This window comes from Haemaphysalis longicornis, unplaced genomic scaffold (assembly GCF_048455015.1).
Source record: "Haemaphysalis longicornis isolate Haplotype H1 unplaced genomic scaffold, Haemaphysalis longicornis Haplotype H1 scaffold_6, whole genome shotgun sequence".
Classification (NCBI taxonomy): domain Eukaryota; kingdom Metazoa; phylum Arthropoda; class Arachnida; order Ixodida; family Ixodidae; genus Haemaphysalis; species Haemaphysalis longicornis.
The window spans coordinates 42,485,442-42,501,670 of NW_027526407.1; the positions used below are offsets into that span (position 1 = coordinate 42,485,442).

Here is a 16,229-nt window from a genome sequence, read left to right on the forward strand (position 1 = left end):
CACGGTGCCCTAAACGACCCAGCGCCGCATTATGGTGGCACGCATGGGAGGCCGCGAGGGTTGCCGGCTGCCTCGGTCGCAGCGGCGGTGGCGACCGCTGGCGGGGCCCGCGCGCAGCGCCGACAGCGGCCCCGGCGAATCACGCGATGCGCTTCGAGGGGTGTGTCACCGGGGGCGCGTCTCCAGTGAAAAGGTCGCCTTGCGTATCCTTCACGAAATGGCCTGAGGAAAGTAGTAAAGCTTTGCTTTAAAATTTCTCGGGGCACTTCAGTCTTCTTACGTGCTTTGAAGGCGATGCTTATCAAAGACTTACATCACGCTTGCGACTCTTTCTGCCTTTTGGCGCGAAATACTTCGACAGGCCGTCTGGCGAAACTGTACGTTAAAGCTTCCTCAGAAACGGAATTCTCTTGGCTGGGGTGAACTTGTTCGATATACTCACTCACCGTCACGTTCACTCGTACGCGATGTGACATTAGCGCCACACACTGTAGATACCAAGCGGCCGCTGTATGGCACCACCATGATGATGATGATGATGATAATGATTAGTGGCTCTCCCTTTGAATCGGGGCGTCGGTTGTCAGCAACCGACTTGCCTGTTTTATTACGCTTACTTGCCCTACTCCCAGCTAACCTAATAGATTTGCCTCCTCCCTCCCATCTCCCCCTCTTCCCTGTTTTAAACTCATCGCTCCCGCCCCCCTTTTTTCTCCCCTCGCTGTTCTAAATTCTCATCCGTATGACTACTCCGCCTGCGTGCCCATCCCTTCCCTACTTTACCTCCACCACCACTCCAGCCGCCTCTTCGTCACCTCTATGGCCTTGAAGTTGAGGTTCCCCCTCGCCCCAAATCCCAAAGCCTCCGCCAGCGTCGTTTCCCCCCTCACCCCGCGGTGGTCGTATCTCTGTGCAGCCCCTGACAATATGGTCTATAGTTTCACGATCACTGCCGCAGCATGCACATGTTTCATCCTGCTGCCTGTAGCTACCCATGTATGCCTGGGTTCTCAGGCACCCCACCCGTGCCTCGAAGAGCAATGCACTGCCTCTCGTATTGCCATAGAATCCCTCCTTCTTAATTTCCTTTTTCTCTGCCCTATAAGTCTCCAAGGTTTTTTTCGCTTCCATTCTCTGTTCCCACTTTGTCGTCTCTGCTGCCTTTACCTGCTTTTTAACTGTTGGTAAACCCCACTTTCCCCTACCGACTTTCCGTACCGCTTGGTCAGCTGTCTGGTCCTCCGTCTCCACCGCGTGTCCACGCTCCTCATATACAGGTACTTAAACACCCTCGCGGCCCATTTTTCGTCCTCCATGTCACGAAGTCGCTCCTCAAACTTTATCTTGCTCTGCGCCTCCCTCGCCTCGAAAGACGACCAGCCCATATCCCCTTGTACCGCTTCATTTGTAGCTTTGCTGTGGGCCCCTAGGGCCAATCTGCCTACCGCCCTCTGATTTATCTCCCGGCCCGCTTGGGTCTCTGGTTTCATGCACAGAACCGAATTTGCGAAAGTTAATCCTGGTACCATGACCCCTTTCCAGACTCCCCTTACCACCTCGTATTTGCTGTATCCCCAGAGGGCTAGGCTTCATTATAGCCGCGTTCCGTCTTCCTTGCGTCTTAAAGTGAGCCTCATGCGCGTGCGTGTAATCTTCGCTGTCGTTCAGCCATACTCCTAAATATTTATACTTTTTCACCAATGGTATTTCTACTTGTTGCACTGATACTGTTTTGTACTCCGCGCCGTCGTTAAAGACCATGATCCCCGATTTTTCTATGCTGAAGGATAGCCCTGGATGCGTCGCTTCTTCACCGCATATATCCACCAAGCCCTGCATACTTATCCGGTTGTCCGCCATCAACAATATGTCGTCTGCATACATTAGACCAGGAACCCGTTGTTCCACCACCTGCCCGTTTTTCATGTATGGTAAGTCAAACCCCAGCGTACTGACTTCTAGCTTCGTTTCTAACCCCGCCATGTATATCATGAACAGCAGTGGAGAGAGAGGACATCCTTGTTTCAAACCATTTTAGGTGTATACAGGCTGTTAGGATCGGCCAACACAGGAATTCCTCGCAAGCCCTAGAGCAAGGTGTGCGTGGATGAATCACCCAGAGGCACGAGGAGGCAAGAAACCCTGGCGCCAACAGCGGCGGTTTCAAGGGGCGGCTTCTATATCCTCGGTTCACCGGACGCTGCGGGCCACTTCTTTCCTTCATACACGTATGAAAGAAGGCTCCGCCGAAAGGAAGCTGCGGTTTCAAGTGCCCAAGCTCTTCGGTTTCCAACCGTCGGCGAGAGCAGGAGGTCACTCGTCTTCACGTGCTGGGAGCCGAGTTGAAATTCCGTTCTCACGGGGCCTCCAAAATGATGACTTGCGCGAAGTGGTGCAACTCCGGCACAAGACACGATCGATGACGTGGATATTCACCCTTTCCATCGACCGAGTGGTCCGTGTGCATCAGCCACGCCTCATGTCGTGGGCGGTACATCAAGTGTCGTCCACTGCCCACCTGATTGGACAACCTAGCTGTGTGAAGTTAAATTCCCTAGCCCGGGATCTGGGGAATACGAACTCTATTTAAACGACTGTATTCGTGTTATTATTGTTCTCCTGTCTCGACTGTCATCATGTAGAATAAACCTCCTGTACAGTTTCCTCTTAAGCAGTCATCTCGAGTCTCTAGTCCGACACCATGCCGAGCCGGGACCTGCGGGCCTGAATGAGTCAGACAACCCAAGGGCCCCTCATCTCTAACAAGGCCTATTGTATGTTATCCCCTCCCACACTATTTGCACTTGGTTCTCCCGGAATAGCTCCCTGAGTAAGCTAATGAATTCTGCCCCCACTCCCTCGTCCTCCAGGATACTCCATAGCCGCTCCCTGTCTACATTGTTATACGCCGTTTAATGTCCAGAAAGGCTAACCACAAAGGTCGTTTTGGCATCTCCGCCACCTCTATACATTGGCTTACCACAAATACGTTGTCGTCTAGTATTCTGTCCTTTCGAAACCCATTTTGAAGTTCTCCTAATATCCTATTTTCTTCTACCCACTGCTCTAGTTCGAACTTCACTGCCTGCATTGCTAACCTGTACAGCACTGACGTGACGGTTAGGGGCTTATACTAGCTCGCGTTTGTCTTGACTCCTTTGCCCTTGTGCACGAAGTTCATCCGGCTCATTTGCCACGTGGCCGATACTGCCTTTTTTTCTATCCTTGTTCTGATGGCTTGTAGTAGCTTTCCCTTGCTCTTTGGCCCTAACTGGTTAATCAACTCCATCGGTATCCCATCCGTGCCTGCCGCGGTATTTTTGGGGACCTTTCCCTCTGCTCTTTTCCATTTCAGCTTGTCCCCATCTATCCTCAGACATTCCGGCCTACCCGTCGCTACATCTCTATGTCGCTTGCTTCAGCGAACAGCGCCGCCCGTGGTGAGCCGCTCGGCATTAGAATGCCGGCGGCTGTCAGCGCGGCGAACTTGTGCATGGCTTTTTGTAGTTCTGCTGCGGTGCGGTTTGCAAAGCCTAAATGACCGCAAGGAATTTTTCAGATCGGTAAATCCTGAGAATGGAGGCGATCTTTCCGAGTCGCGCCATGTGTATTATTTACGCTGACACTCAGTAATTGCAAATCGCAGACAACGCTCATTGCTTCAAGCTGGAAGTCGAGCTAGAAGTGCAAGTCCGTTCCTTCGTGCAAAATTTTTCGCGCATTATTGTGGTCTGCGTGCAGTTTGGCGAATTGAGGAACATATTGCAGCTAAATGCGCCTGCAAAGCCGGTTAGGGCGACGGATCCAAGTATGCTGCGGTGCTGGCCTTTGGCAGTTGCTGAAGGAACAGCGTCGTGCACGAGCGAAAGACGAATTTGAGGGGTACCTTCTGAGGTTTACCTCAAAAAGAAAAGGCTGAAGGACGACGCAACGTAACCTTATTATTTACGGAAGAAGCGTGGTTTATCTTCCGGAAATACGTATATCCACCGGGAACCGTTCCTGCAGAATAAATGCCGCATCAAAGTAGAAAGTTGTTGCTTGACGTGGAAAAGCATTGCTGTATGCCTGTAACAAGTCTTGGTTGCTGGCTAGTTGGTTAATGGTTTTTCAAAAAACAATTACTGCGTGGCTGAAGGAACAGATACAGGACGGTGCCAAAAACTTCCCTTCACTTTCACGACTGAATTCGCCTTCAAAATGCCACCTGGGCTCAGCAAGCGTGAGGAAGCCATTCTGCATATAGACTGGATATAGACTACATATAGTCTGCATATAGTCTGGATATAGTCTGCATATAGACTACATGCGACATTACCTGTACAAAATCCAGCAGGCATCTTGACCTTTTTGTTCCACATGTGGCTCACGAGAAGACATTCGTCATGTTGTATGCGTGTGCCCAAAGTACACCGTGCACAGAGAGAAATTCTTTTTATCTTTGCGCAGGCAGCTTGGTGCGGGACTTGAACTGAGGGCTGTTTTGTGACCTTGGTCGGGTTCCAGTCAGGCTTCACGTGCAATCAGAGCTCTATTGGAGTTTCCTCGGAGCACAGAACTGGACAGAGTTTTGTGATTGAAAATCTTGGGCGCACCAAATGACATCTTTTCGTTTTTACATTTTTTTTCTTTTTGTTTTTCTTCTATCGTCTAGCCGTCTTCATTAACATCGCTGGTCTTCATTAAAGTTATTCTCTCTCTCTCTCTCTCTCTCTCTCTCTCTCTCTCTCTCTCTCTCACACACACACACACACGCACACACACACACATACAACACACACACGCACGCACGCGCACACACGCACACGCACACGCACACACACACACACACACACACACACACACACACACACACACACACACACACACACACACACACACACACACACACACACACACACACACACACACACACACACACACTGAATTCTCCGGTCGCGCTTTACCACACGCTGCCACCTTTACTGAATAAATAGAAACTGCGTCGCTCGCGCTATAGTGCACTATAGAATAGCGTACCCTATGCTTGCGCTGCACCGAAACCGCTGTCACAAGCTAGTTGTACAACTAAACGAAGCCCACGGCATAAAAAAAGTTGCAGAAATTTTGGGCATTGCCCATTAATGCTTGAAGTTCTTTTTCGGTTTTTCGTTTTCTCAACCTTGACTTTTTTCGGAGAATGTCTAAGCACAGACAGCTGGTCACGTGGTAGCGCGGGATCGGAATACAGTTTCTTCTCAGTTCTCTCTTTTTTTTTGTTATTAGACACGCATGAAATCACTCGAATACGTAGAAGTGTGATTTGTTAAATCATTTTCAATATATTTTTATTTTTCGTGTTTTTGCTCTGGCTACTACAACGATCACGGAAAGCCAAGCTCGCATGATTATATAACCACAGACTCCCAAAGAGCCTGCAGAAATTAAGGGTCTCATCTCCACAGTAGCGCGTAATAGTATACTCCTGAAGCTAAAGGATCAAAAAGAAGATGTACCGGACATATACATCGTGTGGGCACCGGGGCACGAGTGTCTGGAGAGTAATACGGCGGCTGATGCCGCTGCCCGAGATCATTCCCACCGGGCAACCACCGCTACCCTTACCACTGTCACAGAAGCTCAAGCCACTCCCCCGTCGCTGTTCCCACCTATCCCACGACGCACCGGGGACATATTGGAACATTATGTATTGGGCAGACGGAAATATCCACCTCTTCATCCACAACTCACCAAAGAAGAAGCAACGCAGTTAAGAAGATTCCAGACTCTTTCCCGCACGCCTCACAGTTGCACATGATTCATCCCAGTCTGTACAGTTATGACTGCCAATTCTGCGGCACCCCCAACACTCTCTACCACATGGTGTGGGAGTGCAAGGATGGGAAGGAATTCCCAGAGGTCCTTGCGCCATCGGCGAAGCAGTGGGAGGCCCTGCTGTCCAGCGAGGTCCTGGATGACCAGCGCGGTCTGGTGATCCGGGCCAGACAAGCAGCTGAGGGCCATGACATCCTGGACTAGGGACGCCAGCCACACTGGATGATGAACGCTACTACAATGAAGATCATCCAGCGCCCAATTTTCCTTTTATGGGAAACAATAAGCTTTTATTCCTCCTCCCCTCTAATGGATGGGGGTGTCCATAATTGGCTTTCACTATACAAATTTGGTGGCTTCCGTTCTGTTTGGTTATATTTTTCTGTTAAAATCATTTTCGTTTACATTAAATGCATTGACAAGGCATTACACGGTTTGCGTTGACGTACTCGACAAAGAATGCTTACGTATTGAAAAGCACAAGTTGACGTTAACACTCTGGCACATTTTTTAACGCCTTGGCCGTCTGTCGCTGCTAACAATTATTTCACAGGCGGAAAAACGGGGAGAGGAGTAGGGGAGGGTTTTTGTAGCTGAGCTATTGGGTGGTTAAATTACTTTAACTTTCGATAAAATTACCTTTACAAAACGCGGGAGTTCCGCTTCAGCTCTCAGGCTCCCATGACGTTTCCACAGCCACACGGTAATCGAACTCGTACGTGAGTGCCTTTCTCTTCAAAGCACACGTATCCAGGTATTCCACCTTAACGTTAAGGATGGTGTGAAAACCATACTGATTGAAACCACTGGAAATAATTTAGAGTGGTGAAAATTAGCACTAATACTAATAATTTCCTTCGTACTGAAATAGGGTGAAGCCAGGCGTCATCATCAGCGTCGTCATCAGCCTATCTACGCCCACTGCAGGGCAAAGGCCTCTCCCATTATTCTCCAATTATCCCGGTCCTGTGCTAACTGCGACCAATTAATCCCCGCAAACTTCTTCATCTCATCTGCCCATCTAACTTTCGGCCGCCCCCTGCTACGCTTGCCTTCTCATTCTGTTACCCTTAATGACCAATGGTTATCTTGGAAGTAGAGGTAAAGGTGGGCACCCTCCTCACAACACTGGGAGAAAAAATAGCAGCTATGATAGACAAAATGTTCGATGCCCTCCTTGAGAGAAGGCTTGCACACCTCACCGACATACTACCGTCGTTTGGAGCAGCGCTTCGACCACCTACTCAAAACAGCAGGCCACCTAACCACCCTCGCAGATCAACCACAACATGGTTAGAGAGCTGAGCCTCATCCAGTGGAACTTACGGGTTTCAAAAACAAAAGAAACGCCCTACATCAGTGGATCCAAAACTTACCTAGGAAACCAGGTATACTTCTTCTACAGGAAACTGGAAAGCATCCAGGTTACACTACCTTCCAAACCAGAGACCAATTTGCACTCCTCATTCTCAAGGAACTTCCCGCCAACCTAGAACATGACACAGATAACATAATCACTATATCAATCCAAACGACCGAAGGACCGCTACACATCACAAATGTGTACAGCCCGCCGAAAGACAACCTACCGGAACTTACGGAAATATTAATAGCCAAGGCCACGCGAAGTGCATACGAACACCTACTAGCTGGGGACTTCAACGCCCCACACCGAGCCTGGGGGTACAGCAAAGACAGCAAGAGGGAACGCCAACTGCTATATGCACTACAGGAAGCAGGATACACAATCCACAATGACACTCAGGAATTTACTAGAATGGGAAACTCTGTAGAACTGAACACGAACCCAGACCTTACTATGGCCACATCAAGGACACACGTCAGTTGGACCCATACCCAAGAATACATGGGAAGCGATCTCGCAATTATCGCCCTTTCTATCCACACCAAACCAAGCAGATTGAAATGGAAAAAACAACAAATCACAGAATGGGACATGTATAGAAAAGAAAGAGAAGGGCAAAGCCCCCCTGATCTTGACGCTTTGACAAAGGATATTATCAACACAAAAATGAAGCCTACCAAGACCTACGCAAGCCAAGAAGGAGGACCCTGAGTGGACAAGCACCTAGCCCATTGCTAGGAGGCAAGAAATGCGCTTATCAAGCGCTGGAAAAAATGCAAAACAAATTGCAAGCTCAGAGCAAGGATAGCCAAACTAAACCAACATATCCAGACGTATACTCAGATAAACCCAGAAGAGAACAATGGCAGATGGCGCGAACAACTTTAGGGAACCCTAAGCATAAGTAAGACATGGCGTATCTTGAAAGCCCTAATCGATCCAGAGACCACCAAGACCACGACTAGGAACAAAATGCAAACGCTAATTGATGAGCACGAAAATCCGCAAAAAGTGCTGAAAGACTTACAAAACCTGTATATCCCCTCCGTGACCCAACCTGACTACCGGAACTACTCGGGAACCAATAAAAATCTTGATAAGGACTTCACCATGGCTGAACTTAAAATAGCAATTAAGAAGTGCACAGTACACAAAGCGCCAGGCCCTGACCAGATAACTGCAGCCCACCTAAGAAACCTGGTGGAAAGTGATATGGAATTCCTGCTCACAGAAATCAACTATATATGGAGAGGAAGCCCACTTTACCCAAAATGGACGTTGGGGCACATGATATTCATCCCCAAACCAGGCAAACCCCTTATACTCAGCAACCCAAGACCAATCACGCTGGCGTCCAATGTGGGGAAGATAATGAAAGGACGGCCTTAAAAAGACTCCAACAGCATCTTGAAGATCAATAGATGCTACCTCCTAACATGGTAGGCTTCAGGAGCAACCTTTCCACCCAAGATGCTTTACTTCGCATTTACGAAGATATACACCAAGAACCGAGTGTAGCACAACTGAAAGCAATCCTAGCCATTGACCTGAAAAAGGCGTTTGACCACATTGACCACGACGCTATGCTCGAAGAACTGGGAAACACTAATTGTGGAAGCAGAACGTATAACTATGTAAGAAACTTCATACAAGACAGGCAACTCACCATTGGAATTGGCGACCATCTCACTGCTCCCTTCTCTCACCCACAAAAAGGCATACCCCAAGGGTCTGTACTTTCACCAACTCTATTTAATCTTGCCATGCTGAAGGTCCACAGAGAATTATGCAAGATTCCGGACATAAAATTCTCCCTTTACGCAGATGATATAACACTTTGGATCAATAAGCACATCCAAGGCACCCTGCAATTGGCCCTGAATGCAGTAGGAAGAGCAGCCCACAACATAGGATTGGAATGCTCCGCAGAGAAAACGGAACTCTTAGTAGTGCACAATCCTCGATGGAAGCCCCCCACCATACACCTAAGCCACGAAAACCATGACATATACCCCAAGCCCTCCGTAAAAATTCTGGGCCTCCACATACAAAGTGACGGCGGAGGACACATAGCTGTGAGCCAAATCATACAGCAGTATGAGCAGACATTACACATGATGAGAAGAGTGTCAAACAGAAATAAAGGGCTCAAGGAAGGAGACTTAATCCGCCCCAGGGACGCCCTCATTACCACGCGCATAAGATATCAAGCCTCTTACATAAACCTCACCAAAACATCAGAATATCGGCTGGGTATACTAATCAGGAAAGCAACAGCACTTAACCTAGGAATCCCCTTCAGCGCCAGCACAACAAGGCTGCTCAACACAGGGGCTCTCCATGCCACCGCAGAAATTATAACCACACACCGTCACAACCAACTAATACGGCTAAACAGCACTCCCTCGGGGCGAGCTATACTCACAGAACTCGGATACCAACCAAGCCCCACCCAGGTCGCTACAACCCCCATCAAGCAAGACATCCTCAAGCACATACAGGTGGCACCCATCCCACGGCACATGGACAAAGAAAGGAATTCATCTCGACGACAAATTAGAGCTGCATTTTATTCAAAGAAGGTTGTGAGAGATCCCCACCAAAAACACATATTCACGGATGCAGCCAAGAAAGGACCTAGGTTTGCAATAGCCTATACGAACCTCAAAGAGGACGAATGCTCGATACAAGCCAGCTGTACCACTCCGGAAGAAGCTGAAATGTTAGCCATAGCACTCGCAATAGGCCGAACGACGACCCCCACCACGCTTACAAATATCTTCACGGACTCCAAGAAGGCATGTTACCTGCTTGCAAGCGGAATCACCTTTCAATCTGCGCTGCAACTTTTAGCCACAGTAAAAGGACAGGACAGAATTCACTGGGTACCTGGGCACATGGGATTAGCTGGGAACGAACGAGCCAATCAACTCTCCCGTGAAACACTCATCCGGGCTCCCGCTGACCATGTATGTACCCTGAAATCTCACCCCAACGTCGTCTTAAAATAAGACAGTACCTCCATGACAGAATGGGGTATCCACCCCCCCCCCCCCGTCCTTTGTTGGACAGAGAAGAACAAACACTACTCAGGCAAGCACAAACACACTACAAACACCGGCATGGTTACACCGCCTAGGGCATGAAACCACCAGCCCCCCCCCCCCCCCAGTGCAGCCACTGCAACACCATACATAACCAAGAACATTTACTGTGGGAATGCACGGACACCTCAGCACTCAGAACACATAACACGAAGAAGTGGCTGGCTACGCCTGCAACCACCAAGAACAACGGGATCTGGAGGCCTTCATCCGAAATGCTACCAGCAGCTGCCTGGACGGAGGCGGCTGACGGATGCCACCCCAACCACTGCGATAATAAAAAAAAAAGCCTCCCCTCTCTCTCTCTCTCTCTCTCTCTCTCTCTCTCTCTCTCTCTCTCTCTCTCTCTCTCTCTCTCTCTCTCTCTCTCTCTCTCTCAAACACCCACACACACACGCACACGCACACTCACACACACCCACACACACTTCGCATACGATCATCCATCATCATCATCAACCGAGAAAGTTCGCTTTCCTGCAGGGCGTTCTCGCGTTACAGACGCCGTCAGTGAGAACACTGAAGCTTAGCTTTAATAGGAGGTGCGGAGCTGCTATCGCGCGGTTAGTCCCTCGGCAGTCTAAAATGACAGATCGAGGAGGAAGGCGATACCGGCGGAAATTATCGAAGAACACATTGAATACAAACTAACATAGACCGCGGGGTGGTTCATAGTCAATCTGTTCTTCAATAAAATTTTAGCTGTGAGTCAGCGCTCGTCCGAATGCTTCTTTCTTCGTCCTTCGTCTGGGCCACTATTAGTAGCCATGAACCAATACTACCAGCTCGCTCAGTTGTCCATTTTGTTGCATTATAACTTTCGGTGAAGTAATCCCGAGAAGTCATATTCGACTGAAGCCAGCTCTCCTCAAGAATCAGTGTATGGACACTGGATGAACAAGCAGAAAAAAAAAAATTACGCCCACCTCCCTTCGCGGGAACCCTGGTGTGATGCGACGCTGAAGGGGTTCCATTGGCGTCGCATCAAGCAATCGTCGGGTACGGCAAGAGAGCAAGCGCAAGCGCGGACGACCGTCGACTGAGAGACCAACCGGAGCGCGGCACTCCGCTTCTATTCGCAGCGCGCCCGAAGGAGAGGAGACCGCGGAGAGAGAGGGTACTGCACATGTGCACAGTGCGCAGCGCGACCGCAGATGTTGGGAGAGAGTGTTCGCTATCGGAGAGAGGAGAGGAGGCGAGCGGAGGAGAGACGCAGCTGTGCGGACACGGACGACGGACGCAAGCAGGACAGGGCCGCCGGCAAGAGATGCTCCTCTCAGCGTCGCATCTAAAAATTGTCTGGTTCCTTATCACACAGTAGGACGACTTGAGGGCGAAAGGCGTTCTGCGTTCTCACAAAGATTGTTCTGACGTTTTCCTCTGTGTGTATGATGTCATTCTCTACGCTTGTTGGTTAGAGTTTCAAAGCCATTTTTATTTTTTCCTAGTAATTGTTGGCGCGAATCACTTCGACATGCAAATTGGCCGCACTTCACGCTTCTTTTTCCCCGCAGTCTCCTCCGCGTCCACATGTTGTACGCACGGGCCGCCACGTGTACCTGTCGCGGCGCACGCGGCGCACCAGGATCACCCTTGTTTCATTCTGCCAGGGTGCCGGGTTAGAGCTATGATTATAACATTGACTGCTGCTCTGGCGACCGGGGTTCTCACAGGATACCAATTTATTTCCCCTTTAGAGCGGCGGCCATTTTGGTACCATTCGTGTCGACGCCGACGACAACGAGGACTGCTACTACAGCCAAACGAAGTAGTATCGGGACAGCAAATGAGTTCGTTATAACCGATATTCGTTATAACAGTAGAAGTAAAAATCGGCTATAACGAATCGACAAACTGGCCTCGCGCAAAAAAGACTTTATTTAAAAATGCATTATTTGATTGTTTGATGCTTCGAACCCGCAATACACAAGGTAACCCTTACCTGTCTCCTTGTATTTCGAGCTCATTGAACCGGAACATGAGCACGTGAAATTGCACTGCAGAAGAAAGTTCACTTGACAAAGCAGGGCTGCGTCCTTATTTATGAAGTGATCTTCGTCTGGTGGATACTCACAGCACTGAGCAGGATGGAGTTTTCCACAGTGTCAACGAACTAAAGGGCCTTCATGCTCCTGCAGTTTAGGACTACGGTGTTTTTTTTAAATTAACTTCTCAGCCTCCTGGTCAAATATTTCGTCGTTATATCCGATATCGCACGGTTCTCACGGTTTCAGTTTAGTTATAAAAGAATAAGTGTCATTGAAATAAAGCGTGACCAACCAAAGTCTGTATTTAGTTCGCTATAACCGATAAGTCGCTATATCAGTGTTCGTTATAACTAGGTTCAACTACAGTCTCGTTTAGCCTTTAATCTGACACTGAAAGCTTTCGCTTTGCAAATTATGGCGAATTGTTAGGCAGTTCTTTTTCGTACTTGATTTTGCCTTCTCGTCGGGTGAGCTTGACTTTTCCCCTACCAAACTGCGCATGCGCTCGTGCTGCGAGGCTTGCTTTTCGAGGCGCGCGCTCTCCACCCGGAGTTGAGCGCGTGCTCCCGCGGCGGCCAGTTTTACGGTAGAAAGTTCGCACTCCCAGTTCCGATCCCGGTCAAGCGCATGCTCCCTTAGCCAATCAGCAACGAGGATTTAGGTTATCCTGTTATTTGCGCTTCAACTTCATGAAACGTTGGACAAGTAGCGTATGCAAACGTTGTAACTCCCTACATTTTTGTCGACAGGTACCGTGCGTTGTGATACAGAATGTTCATCCGCGTTTCGGTGGCGTCGGGCTAGAATATGATTAAAACACGTTAAAATAGTAGTGGACAGCACCAAACGCAAAAGCTACTCTTCATTCCATGTTCTTGAGGATTGGCAATGAAACAAACCATACAGCAAATTCCCAAGGCCACAATACTGAAACCGAAACTAGAGTCCTCTAACAAGCGCAGTAATCCACAGCGCTAACGCATCGTCCGTCACAGCCTCTCGGGTTTTTTCGCTTGCAATGGAGTGTCGTTCGCAGTGCATGATCCCGTTAGCGGATCGCGTTATATTCCACTGTGTGCGGACAGAATGAGTGGCCACTTGGAGGTGAGGATCGAGATGAGAGGCGCCAGCACGATACCAGCGAGTTCGGTGCGCCAGTTTTGCCCCTAGATGGGTTCCCAGACGCTCGAGATACTCCGTCAAGGGGTCTGGGCAAGTTTCACGGGAGGCTGGTTCTACGATCCGCGACAAGACCATGAGTCGAACATTCTGCACTTGTACCTGTGGCTGTTCCTGCTATGTTTACCCTTCTCGCTGCACATGGTAAGGGGACGAAGTTTTCTTACGCTGCTGATGCCGAGAATTGCATCCGACCCTGTTGTCTTCGGCGTCAACATACGAGACATCATGATGTAGGCTTGATAGCTTTTGAGCAGCCCTTGTGACTGCCTATCAGCGGTTGTATTTTGGTGGTAGGCGACCAGCCGTGGCTTTGCAGCCGCATCGCAGTGCCCACATGTTGGCAGTAGAGCTTGCAGGCAGTGAAGGGATTGACTAATGCCGTGGGAAACCGTAGGGTGCCCTAAAAAAGCTTATCTGTGAACGGTTGCTGTCGTAATTCTTGTGGTGCCCTTATAACCCCATAGCAATGCACCTAAAATTCTGGTCGAAGCATTATTTCGACAAAACGACGAGACAGCGGTAAGGGGCGTTTGCGTGCTGTTCATTTCGGCAGGTTTCATTTAAGAACGTAAATTTCTTTCCCGTAACATTTTAGAAGCGTCTTAACTCTTGCACCAAGCTGCGTGTTTGCTACTGAAATGTCCTTAGCATTTTGAAAGTAGTATCTTGCTGTGTAATCTTATCGTGCGTGCACGATAGCTTGGTCATCGTGGTGTGGTTTCTGTGGTCGCTTCAAGTTGTCTTAAGTTTCGACTATGTCGCAGCCTAATTTGCCCGGCCTTTTAATGTATTCATGACACTGTACGATACGCTTTTTTTTTTGTAAAAACACACTCTAAAGCATGTGTTGCAACTAGTTACAATGAACACAGAACTGGCGATTATCAGCGTGTCAAACTACAGCTTTTACAATTAGATAGTTCAGTGACGAAGGTAGCTTTACACTCCCTTCGTGTAGGTACCAGCCAAACTTTCAGGATCGGATTTATACTGTTTGTATAGATGTTAAAGCACGTGAACAAGCAGTAGAAGCATGGCTTATTAGAAAAGGAAATTAATACAGGGAAAAAGTTTGCTCAACAGACATTGAAATGCAAAAACGTTGTCGTTACGACCTTAGTTAAGTCAGAAGGATGGCACAAAGAAATAAACGTGAATGAATAGGCAATTGACAGTGTCTGATGCAGTGAAGTGAATCAAATTCCTCGTTTATCTACGGTAGTGGGGAGGTGGGATGCAGCTTGTTAGTTCCCAGTGTGACTCAACTCTTGTTGTAACAGCTATTTTACCTGGATACGGCAAAAATGTGAATGTTCCGGCATCAGGGTATCTGAGAGAACACAGACCAAAGGTGTACCAGGCTGTTGTGGAGCTTCTTATGAGCCCGTACGGAACTCGAAAAGAGAGCAAAAACACAGGACTGGAGATTGAAAAGACATGCATGAGTGCGGTCTTTTGAATCTCTAGCCCTGTTTTTCCTTTTTGTGTGTTGTTTTGATGCTCCATTTTTAACCGACTGGCCTGCCTCCTACCTTTGTTGTACCAAAACATATCTGATGACCTGAAAAGGCATCGATACTGAGGCAAGTCGACTTAATACACACGAAAAAGAGCAGAAAAGAGTTGCCGGGATTGCACCAAACCTGCACTGGGGCACTATGAGTGCAGAGCATCAGTCATTGTTATGACGACTCATCTTTTAAGTTCAGTGCCTGCCACATTAACGGAATAAAAGAGAAATTTCTAAAGCAAAAAAAGCGGCGTGTGAACACATGTGAGAATGGATGGGCTCTGCCACATTTCAGTAATGCTCTCGTTGCTTCAATTTCGTGTCTTACCATGGGAAACTTTGATTTCAAAACTGAATGCATCTGCATCTGAGTAAATCTACCTGTATCATTGGAAAGGCAGGTTGGACATGTGTTGAAGTACAGTTGAACCCCGTTATAATGAAGTAGCTAGTATCGGGACAGTAATTTAGTTCATTATATCCGATATTTGTTGTAACAGTAGAGCTAAAAATCGGTTCAAACTAATCGGTAATCTGGCTCCGCGAAAATCCTTGATACAAAAGCGCATTATATTAATCTTTGAACCAACTGTAAACAAGGCAACCCTTATCTTTCTCCTTGTGGCATTTCAAGCTTGATGAACCAGAACATGAAACAGGAAATTAAAACATAACAAAGTTCATTTGACACAACAGGCCTGCGTTCCTATTTTTTCGAGGAAGGATGTGATGTTTGTCTGGTGGCTATTCACACCACTGAGCAGGATGAAGTTCACGGTGTCTACGAACAAAGGGGCCTTTTCTAATTTTGCAGTTTCGGATGCCGGGAGTTTTTCCAAGTAGCTTCTCAGCCTACTCGTCAAATATTTCTTCGTTATACCCGATAGTGACCAGGACTCTCACCGTTTCACTTTCGTTATAAAAGAATAAGTGTCGTTGAAATGAAGCGCCACCAACCAAACTTGGTAATTAGCTTGCTATAGCTGATAATTCGCTATATCAGTGTTCGTTATAACGAGGTTCAACTGTAGTGTCAACAGTGCACTAGCTCAGGGCAGGCGCAAAAAACTCACGACACAAAATTTGTTCTTCCCATTGGTGGTTTAACCTTCCCGGAGCATATGAGCACATAATGCACAAGGCTGCCCAGAAGTTAGTAAAAGTGGTCGGTGTGACAGCGTGATCTAGGAAAGATGGTCTTGCGGAAGATCGAATGAAAACCGCTGTGATCTCGTATATGCACCGTTTATCACATGGCTTGAAGC

The 16,229-nt window shown here is 48.2% G+C and overlaps 1 protein-coding gene across 4 annotated transcripts in view; it reads left to right on the forward strand.

Moving 5' to 3' along the window:
- Positions 1 to 13,277: 13,277 nt before the first annotated feature.
- Pcx (pecanex) overlaps positions 13,278 to 16,229 on the forward strand; it is a 79,934-nt gene continuing 76,982 nt past the window's right edge. For all 4 annotated transcript variants that reach the window (XR_013317002.1, XM_077674107.1, XM_077674108.1 and 1 more), the window contains exon 1: positions 13,278 to 13,595. Coding sequence is in view for 3 of the 4 variants with exons in the window: in XM_077674107.1 (XP_077530233.1) it covers positions 13,443 to 13,595 (153 nt within the window). In the remaining variant the exon portion in view is untranslated. The remainder of the gene's footprint in view (positions 13,596 to 16,229) is intronic.